At 40.9% G+C, this 9,691-nt stretch overlaps 2 protein-coding genes across 4 annotated transcripts; both read left to right on the plus strand.

Annotated features, from left to right (window-relative positions):
- Nucleotides 1–354: 354 nt before the first annotated feature.
- LOC115044085 (uncharacterized) lies at nucleotides 355–2,532 on the plus strand. Of its 2 annotated transcripts, XM_029502926.1 has the most exons (5): nucleotides 355–486; nucleotides 1,288–1,601; nucleotides 1,679–1,729; nucleotides 1,882–1,971; nucleotides 2,088–2,532. In XM_029502926.1, exons 1-5 carry the CDS (start codon nucleotides 367–369, stop codon nucleotides 2,176–2,178), a joined length of 666 nt encoding a protein of 221 aa, XP_029358786.1. In that variant the 5' UTR covers nucleotides 355–366; the 3' UTR covers nucleotides 2,179–2,532. The 2 variants fall into 2 exon arrangements, with proteins under 2 accessions (XP_029358786.1, XP_029358788.1); XM_029502928.1 differs by lacking the exon at nucleotides 1,882–1,971.
- A 91-nt stretch (nucleotides 2,533–2,623) lies between these two features.
- On the plus strand, nucleotides 2,624–9,274 carry myorg (myogenesis regulating glycosidase). 2 transcript variants are annotated; one of them, XM_029503310.1, is made up of 3 exons: nucleotides 2,624–2,795; nucleotides 4,872–5,238; nucleotides 5,337–9,274. In XM_029503310.1, exons 2-3 carry the CDS (start codon nucleotides 4,976–4,978, stop codon nucleotides 7,126–7,128), a joined length of 2,055 nt encoding a protein of 684 aa, XP_029359170.1. In that variant the 5' UTR covers nucleotides 2,624–2,795; nucleotides 4,872–4,975; the 3' UTR covers nucleotides 7,129–9,274. The 2 variants fall into 2 exon arrangements, with proteins under 2 accessions (XP_029359170.1, XP_029359171.1); XM_029503311.1 differs by lacking the exon at nucleotides 2,624–2,795 and having other exon boundaries at nucleotides 4,017–5,238.
- Nucleotides 9,275–9,691: the final 417 nt, after the last annotated feature.

The raw sequence follows: 9,691 nt of genomic DNA on the forward strand, positions 1-9,691 counted from the left end.
ACATGATTAAAAAAAAGAAAAGGTTTTCCCCGTTTTTTTGGGCCAGTGATTTTGATCCATGCAGAACTTCACTAAGTCACTAATGCACAGACAAGAGAAACACCATATTGTGATATAATACACACAAAATGAGTACTATAGCAGCAAAATTGCTGGCACACACAGCCCTGTGGCAATTTTAAATAGGAGCAAAAACCCTCACATTTGATGGATATTTTAGAAGAGAATCTTTGAGTTGTGGAACAAAAGGCTTCCATGTATGAGGAAAAGGGAGGAGCCACCAGGTTATAGGGGAGGAGAAGGATGATCATGAATGTCAGGCAGACTTTGGGGCAAGCAGTGGCATAAGGAAGACAGCAAGTGAAGATGGTTCCACAGCTCTACCTCACCGTGTACAATGAGCAGTTCGCCTCCCCTGGCAGAGCGAAAAGGGCGCAACTGCGACCCACCTCTGCCCACCGCAGGAACAACCCTCAGCCTCGGCCGGTAAGGTGCACAACCCTCTGTACTGTAGGTGTTTCGAAGGAAAGGTAGCTGGTTTTGACTGTGCAAAGATATGTAAAATGTCCTGAGAAAATGAGAAAGGTTTGCAAACATGGCAAGCGAATGCAATGCAATGCATGGAAGTTGTAGCCATTCCGTTTATGTAATTTCATTGTGCATACATTAAATACCTAGATTAGTTTAAACAATCAGGACTTATTGGGCCATTTTATATTGGCACTCTCTTGCTCAGACTTAAGTGTCTTACACTAATTGGTGGCTGGTTGTTTACATTTCCCTGTGCTTGGTGAAAGCTGGAGCCCATCTATTATTCAGTACTTCCTCCATGTCTCTTTATTTATCCAGACGTTGAACAAAGAGAGCTAAGAGGGGTATGCAATCGCTTTACTGTCAAGAACAAAATAGCTATTGACTGCACACGGGAGGTGACAATAATGTATTAAATAATTGACAAAAAAAGGGAAAACAAAACAAACAAAACAAACAAAACTGAAATCGTACATTTGCCACAACACTGTCACATATTCTTTAGTGTGTCATGCTATATTATGGCAATAATGGATGAAGACGGCCATCTTGGAGGAAGCTTGTTGCTATTTGAAGGCAAAAACAATATTCATTACATGGGTGTCTATTAATAAAGTGCCTTGTGTATCAGTGGCTACATGGATAGACAAAAGCTTTGTTCAAGTGATATGATAAGATACCCAGGGTGGTTTCTTCCTTGTGCTCTACTTGTTATATTTGAACACAGACAAATTCTTTCTTTGTTTGCGTTTCCAGGACTTCCTGTTTCCCAACACCCTTCAGCCAAGCTACAAGTTAACCCGCAAACAACCACACCCCATGCCCCCTGTGGACACTGGCCGCCCTCTCTTCCCTCCTGTTAGACATTTGTCATTTCACAGTCCAGTTCCAACTTGTCCTGACAACTATTTGAAAACTTCAGAGACAGGGAAACCACAACACATGCCTCCTGTCAGGCAAGCTACAGAGCCAACTCTGCGCTCTGCTGACAGACTGCAGAAACTACAACTAACTGAGCCTCCTGTCGGCACCAGCAATCAGCGGCAAACAGCCTTAAAGAACCCACAAGGGTAGTGATTAATCAGCTGAGCTTATAGGTCAAAGATAACGCTAAAGAAATTCAGATTCTGATTGATTTTCTTTACAGGAGAATGGATTACCCGAGGAAGGTGCATGCTCTCTCAGCACAGCAGCTGAGGTAAGAAAGTGACCTCTGACCTCCTCTCTAGGCCTTTGAACCCTGAAAACATTGAATAGCAATACAATGAGCTTGAAGGAGTGAGGATTGAGCGATTCAACAAGTCCTGTGAATGTGATAAAAACAAATGACGGTAACATTGTTTGTGACAGGCAACATGCAGGTGCTCATCTTCGAACAAGGCCGCAAACTGGCAACCCACCAGCAACACAGCACCATTTTCAGCAAACACAATGTAGCAGGTCTCGCTTTAACAGCACTCTGGGTTATAGTTGCAAATTCACTTGCAATGCACAGGCCAAATCATTTCAGTAATGACCAGTGAGGTCTAATCGTGCTCCTGTGTTTTCTCTAACAGTGCGTGCCACAGCTGTTTCCACGTGGTGAAGCCACTCCGAGCTGGGCACTACATCATACACCCAGAATTTGTGTCTGAATGCCTTCGTTAGGACTATTAGAGCACGGGAATGTGTGTGGGACCTGGAGAGAACCATGGCGAAGTGTCTGCTGGGGAAGTCCGTCAGCAAAATGAGGGATCGTTAACTTCACTATTGTTTAATTCTTTACTAATTAACCCAGTGAGACAAGGTGTAAGAATGAACAATGTAATGTAAATTGCTCTCTCACCGCTATTATCTCCCTGCATGCAATGTGGACACTTGTACAATTAAGTACTAAATCAGCAGCAAAGATCTCCCCATAAGGGACTTGTGGTGATCACATTGAACAAAGGACTGTGATTCAAACGTGTATCTGCCTGAGACATTAAAATTTTATTAAACATTTAGAGAGATAAATTCTGACCACGCTTTTAAATTGTTATTTTTTGTATCTCTACCTTAATGCGTATGGCAGTTTCCCGGGAATTAGAAGAATTTGTTCAACTCTTCAGGTCTGTTGAATCGCTACAGAATGAAATAAAGACTACATTTCCCGTGCTGTAGTGGGCGTTGACCATGGGCGGATACTCAGCAACATGCGTTGGTAGCCCCTCAGGTCCTTTTCTGTGAGCTGTGGAAAAACAACTTGTGTTTGGAGTCGCTGCTGCTGCTGCTGCTGCTGATCGGTAGGAACAATAACTATTTCTAATGAGCAACTGAGAAGAAAAACACAGTGAGCAGGAAATCTATTAATTTGCCACGTTGCTGTCACCGACTCCGAGTTTCTTTCCTTTCGTTAACTTTCTTGTGTTGGCTACTGTGTGGAGAAAAATTCAACTCTTTGTTATTGTGTGTGTGGAAACTCTGCAGAGTGAAGGCCGTCACTGTCTGTATAAACAGAACATGTGCTAATTTCTTCATTAATTCATTAATTTGCCGAAGACATACACACATGATCAGCATTTTGCGACATGCCCCCCCCCACCACTCTGCACACACACACACACACACACACACACACACACACACACACTGCAGTAGTGAGACCTTCTCACACTGCTGCTCCAACTGTATCAGCACTTCTGTGTGTTCTCCTCATGTCACAGTAGATATGGAATCGGCTGAAAAAGCAAATATGAAATCGCCCTGATCGCACCATAAACAAAGAAATGTCCTAGTCTGAAACTTTTTCTGCTTCTTCGGGGTCTTTCGACAAAGAACAAACAAACAAACACAAAAACAAAACAAAAACGTGTCAAACATGTCAGGTCGTTCTACTTTTTTTTTAATATATAAAGAAAAGTCATCATGACCAAAAATGTCGAATATTTCCCAACTAATTCTTTTTGTCTTTATTTGTCATTACGTTAGTTTTGCATTTTTGTGTCAGTCGTGAAAAATAGCAAATTTTACTTAAAATGCTCACTTTGAATGACTAATCTGACTGATAATTTGAAGAAAGAATTTCCAGTTGTCGTTATTTTCCGCTTAAGTGTTGAATATATATATCTGCTGTCTTTGTCCTAAAGATAATTGACATTATCTTTACATTACATTTTCTTGTGGTTTTAGTCGAACTTTCAAATGTCACAAAGTCAGGGAAGCTGTTAGGAACAGGTCTCTTACACGGTATAAAATAAACTATTCATTTAGATGGCAATCATCAAGAGTTCTTTTTTCAGTCTGAATATGGAATCAGCAGCCTCAGCAACTCTCCAATGAGCCAACAGTTATTTCTCTGCTAATTAATGATGGGCTTATGTTATCACTCCTGTTGTTTGGGGGGGGTGGTGGTGGTGGGGGGGTCTTTTCAGGGGGTGGCTCAACACAGAATTAGTCTATTTGATTTGTAACTAATAACAACTTTGCTTTGTTTTTTTTTTAAACATCAACCCCTGCTGCCGGGGCAGAGCATCATGGTCAAGTGCAGTTAGGACTGGCCAGCTAATGGGGAAGCTGGAGAGGACAGATCTCCCCTTAGTCTGTCATGCATCCTAATTTAATCTGCCCTGATTAGTTAATGCCAGGAAAACCGAACATCAACCAGTTAATTGCCTCGAAGAATTTCTGCTCCAACTCTGATGGGAGACCAACATGTAATAGAACTGGACATATGTTTTCTGTTTTTATTTTGAAATGTTTGTTGTTGTTTTTTTTGCCTAGACTGAATTCCAGTTTTGGTTGGTCTTGATGAAGCACCAAGTTTAGTATGCTTTCCTCTCCCCAGCATTGGCAGAGCTTTAGGGCCAAAATCCCCCTTTCTGCTTTTCCACTTCCTTACATACAAATGAGTTTTCTTTCAATTGAACTCATATGTTAGAATTACGACTGGGGACATCCACTTTATCTTCTTATAGTTAACTGGCAGTAGATTTGTTTTATTAAATCCCAAACACATCTTTAAAGTTTACATCTTGACAGTGTAATACCTCTAAGTGCTGTGAAATCACTTGCTGTGCAGCGAAGCAGGGCATGTAAGACAATGAAAGAAATGTCATGGGGGCTTTGAACTGACGGGGAAACAAAATAGACTTAGAAAAAGGTTGCCATTTGAATGTGTGTGGTTCTGGCTATTTTTCTGGATGTCTCCTATCCTTAAGTTAAAATCTTCTAAATATCCACAACTGGTAAGCAGTGTTGAATTCATTTTATACTAATCATGTTTTTTCTTACATATTTTCCAAAAAAATGTTTATATGAGAAGACCAAGTGAAACTCAATGCTGACTCTCCTAAATCATTTTTCTCTTTCTCTGGGCACAGACATAACGAAGTTGGCATAGAGCAGCAAAAGAGGTTTCCTGGAAAACATTTCTTTGAGCTATATAAAGTTAATTCTGGGATTTACTCACTGAAATACACAAACCATGTACCAAGTTGTGCCAGGAGGAGCGGGAGGCACAATTACAGATGTTATCCCTAAGCAGAAACTCAGCAAAGACAGCCGATCCGTGGTTGGAGCCGGAGTGATTGGCCTGGTGCTGGTAATTGCAGCAGTAACTTCATGGTGTTATTATATAGCCTCCCTACGCAAAGCTGAGCTGCTCAAGACTCAGCTGCTGGATCTGAATAAAGATGGCTACATTATCCGCAACCAAGGAGGGTCAATTGTTTTCAGAATGGATTTCAGGTTGGTTTTTTTAATCAATGTTTGATGTTTTATATCTTATTTTCAACATGTCCAAAGAGAGAAAGCACAACAATGTAATAATTTGAAAATCTCGGCAGGTCCGGGACCCTGGATTTGGATTCCTGCTCTAAAGAAGGGGAAATTTTGAGCTGTGAACGCACCACTGATAGGAAACTTAACTTCTTCATTGAGACAGTTCGACCTAAGGACACGGTACAGTGCTATCGTGTGCGTTGGGAGGAACTAGTTCCTGACATTTCGGTTGAACATGCTATGACATACAAGTTTGCACATTGGTATGGCGGTGCTGTGTCAGCAATTCAGCACTGGCCTATTTCTATCTCTGGGCAACAGGCACCCAAACCCTTTGTTACTAGTGACATCTACTCAAATCGCAATGAATTTGGTGGAATTTTAGAAAGCTATTGGCTTTCATCAAATGCAACTGCCATCAAGATCAATAATTCTGTGCCCTTCCACCTGGGCTGGAATGACACAGAGAAGACCATGTACTTCCAGGCACGATACAATGACAGTCCCTTTAAGCCAAACCCAGGGGAAGCTCCATGTGCTGAACTTAGTTACAGAGTCTGTGTAGGCTTGGATGTGACATCCATACACAAGTACATGGTCCGCAGATACTTCAACAAACCAAACAAAGTGCCAGCCAAAGTCATGTTTTGCCATCCTATCTGGTCAACGTGGGCTCTCCATAAGACTGAAATTGACCAAGAGAAGGTTTTGGCATATGCTGCCAACATTCGCAAGCATGAATTCAACTGTAGCCACCTGGAAATAGATGACCGGTATACGAGTCGCTACGGGGAATTTGAGTTTGACCCAATAAAATTCCCCAATGCCTCGGGCATGTTCCAAAAGCTTAAAGCAGATGGATTCCTGGTGTCCCTCTGGATCCACCCTTTTGTTAACTATGACTCAGAAAACTTCCATTCATGTGTTGAGAGGGGTCTGTTTGTCAGAGAGCCTACAGGACGGCTCCCAGCATTGGTCCGCTGGTGGAACGGCATTGGTGGCATTTTGGATTTCACCAATCCTGAGGCCCGTGATTGGTTTTCCTCCCAGCTTCGTTCACTACGCTCAAGATATGGGGTGTCATCTTTTAAATTTGATGCAGGGGAGACCAACTACCTGCCATGGAAATTTAGCACAAGAACTCCCATTCGAGACCCAAGTTTTTTTACAAGACGCTACACGGAAATGGCAATTCCCTACAATGATAGAGCCGAGCTTCGCAGTGGCTACCAGTCCCAGAACATATCCTGCTTCTTCAGACCAATAGACAGAGACTCTGTGTGGGGCTATGAGTTGGGTCTCAAATCCCTTATTCCCACAGTACTCACTATTAGCATTCTTGGCTATCAGTTCATTCTGCCGGACATGATTGGAGGGAATGCCTATCACAACCGCACAGATGGAAATCGTGCGTTACCTGATCGAGAACTCTATATCCGCTGGCTGGAGCTGTCTGCCTTCATGCCCTCCATGCAGTTTTCTATTCCGCCATGGGAATACGACAATGAGGTGGTTGAAATTGCTCGGAAATACACAGCTCTGCATGAGAGCATCGTTGCACCTCGGGTGCTGGAGCTGGCTGGCGAGGTGGTGGACACTGGGGACCCAATCATACGGCCCCTGTGGTGGATTGCCACAGGTGATGAGACAGCCTATAAAATCGACTCTCAGTTCCTGATTGGGGATGACCTCATGGTAGCCCCAGTTTTAGAGCCTGGAAAGCAAGAGCGTGACATTTACCTCCCTGCTGGCCGTTGGAGAAGCTACAAGGGGGAGAGATTTGATATCAAGGAGCCACTGCACCTCACCGACTACCCTGTAGACCTGGATGAAATTGCTTACTTTGTATGGGTGTAACAAAAAGCAAATGTAAAGCTGAATGTTGGCTTAATCCACGGTCCAATTTTCTTTTGAGACAAGCGAAAAAAAAGAAAGAAAATGTAAAACCACATCGAATGACAGATAGAAATAGAAATACTCAACAAAACTGTAAACCTCATCTTTATTTGTAATGCTCATTTCACATTAACTGAAGGACTGTGTTATGAAGATAGCAGAGTAGTGTCCTTTTATTTATTTATTTTTTGACATAAGCAGATGACAATCTCAATTTAATTAAAGGTCAAATAAATTGCAATATGCCGTCATAGTCATCAAGCTGATTGTCAGTTGCACCACATAACCTCTCTGTTTGCTAACATTAGCCCGAGTAAGCTAGTGGTCATGCCAGATCAAATAAAGCTATAACAGTAAAACGCTACCCTGTTTTAAGATGAGTAATGATGTGTTTAATGCTAATGAATTCAGCTTTTCATTTGTACAAGGAAGGATGTGTAATTTAAAAGTTACACACCCTTTTAAGGGCTCCACGAGTCATATATTTGAAACAATTGTCAAAAAGGGAATATGCAGACTGTGAATTGCTTAAGACATAATTGCCATGGTAGACCATAAAGTAGTGTCACCTTAATTTGAGGTTCATGTAAGCCAAACAAATTGTGTGATTGGAGGTCTCTAGAAGTGTCCTTATTGTTATAAGGCAGATACCAAGTGACATAATATATAAATGTATGTGTACAAAGGGCTCAGTTTGACTGAGATATCCTGCTTTTCCTTCCACACAAATGACTTTTCTAATCTGAGATACTTCTCGGGAAGTCAGTTTTTACGCTCCACTTAATGGCATGAATGCATGAAGTTTTGCTTGGAGTTTTGTTTCATGTTTAATCACTGCATGTGCTCTCATTTGTGTAATTCAGTGTTACTTAACTTCTCTTAGCCCAGAAGAAGATGCCGTTTATTAGACACTAAATATTTTATGCTCTTCCTCAGGTAACAGTTTTCTCAGGTTGTAGTTTGTTTGAAGTGTCGGTGAACTATCTATAATGTGCTTTGTTTACTATGAATACAGCTAGTGATTATATGCTAATGTCCAATACATTGTCTACCACATCTAAGATAATGAGAATCTCTTTTATAAGGTTTAGTTGTTGTTGTTGTTGTTGGTTTTTTTTTAATTCTAAAGCACAATAACAAACATTTGCTTCCTTTACATCAGCTTGGTATGCGTTGTGTGATTACACAGATGGAGTGAATTTTGAAACATTAATAATCAAATTAGATGGTACTGTGCAATTTCTCACCTTGTTCATGTGAATATTTGTTATTGAAGTAATGCCACTACTGCCATGTGTTAATAATTACTGCCAAAACGTGTATGTACTTTGTCTTTAGGCCATCCCTTTATTATTGTGAGATTGTTACATATTGCACATTTGTTATGTAATATTATTGGTGTGTTAGCCCTTTATGGGTAATAATATAAAACATTTTAACACAGAGCTGTGGTAATGTCTAAAACATTTTCCATTTTTATAGAGCAAGTACTTTTTGCTTACCTTAAATTCATGTTGACATCAAAATGAAATGAGTTTGTCCTCTCAATAAATGAAGAATTCTGAATCCCAGAACAAAAATGAAAACAATTTCATTGAATGATGTCTGTTTTTGAACTCTTGTAGTTCTTAGTAGTTTTTGAATTTGTTAATAAGTTTTCAAACTACAGTGAAAATGTATCGTGTCTTTGTGGATAATGAAGGATAATGTTTTTCTGTTTTAATGCCATCTGCCTTTCGCCCAGTATCTACCCCCATAAGGACTCTGTTGTTGTTGACATGTTCCTCACATGTTGACCTTGTTGGACTTTGTTTGTGCCTTTTCACGTAGTTTCATAATGTAAGAGCACTACCTATTTATAGCAGTTCTTACTCAGCATCTGGGCCAGACCAGTCTTTAAGGCTATTTCTGTCTCAGACTGTCTTTCTTTATGACGAGACTGAGAGGCTGTCTCTGGGGCTGAATATGTTGGTTCTGTTGGCTCTTGCGTGTCCCGTTTGACTCAGGTCGTTGTAACTGAGGGCTGATAAGATTTGCATGTGATTCATTTTCACCAGAAGTGCCTATGTGATGTCCTTTTGCAAGGATGTATTAAATAAAGTCAAAATTTGAGCTTTGTCTTGAATTTTGTTGTCCTCCGTACTTTGAACATCATATCATCAACGTGGTTGCTACATCTTGCTGTTATGGCCATCACCGCTAAAAAGTGATCATTGATCAGGCCAACTTTTACATTTCACACAACGATTAAAACACAAGAAAAATCAGGGCAAAAAATTCAGGTCAGCTAGCTGACTGTGCAATCAGTTAGTCAATAACAACCTGCACCCTCATATGACCTGCAACCTGCAATACATGAAACCTAATGTGGTCATCAATGCGATATTGAAAAAAGCACCCCTGAGGGACTTTTCTAACTTTTTGAGGTCTGGCTCATCATGGACAATAATGACAAGGTGATGAAACAATTGTGCAGGTTATTTGGAGGCTGTGCTCAGATCAATAAATCATCTTGTGGTTCATG

The sequence above is a fragment of the Echeneis naucrates genome, chromosome 5 (assembly GCF_900963305.1).
Source record: "Echeneis naucrates chromosome 5, fEcheNa1.1, whole genome shotgun sequence".
In the NCBI taxonomy this organism is placed as follows: Eukaryota; Metazoa; Chordata; class Actinopteri; order Carangiformes; family Echeneidae; genus Echeneis; species Echeneis naucrates.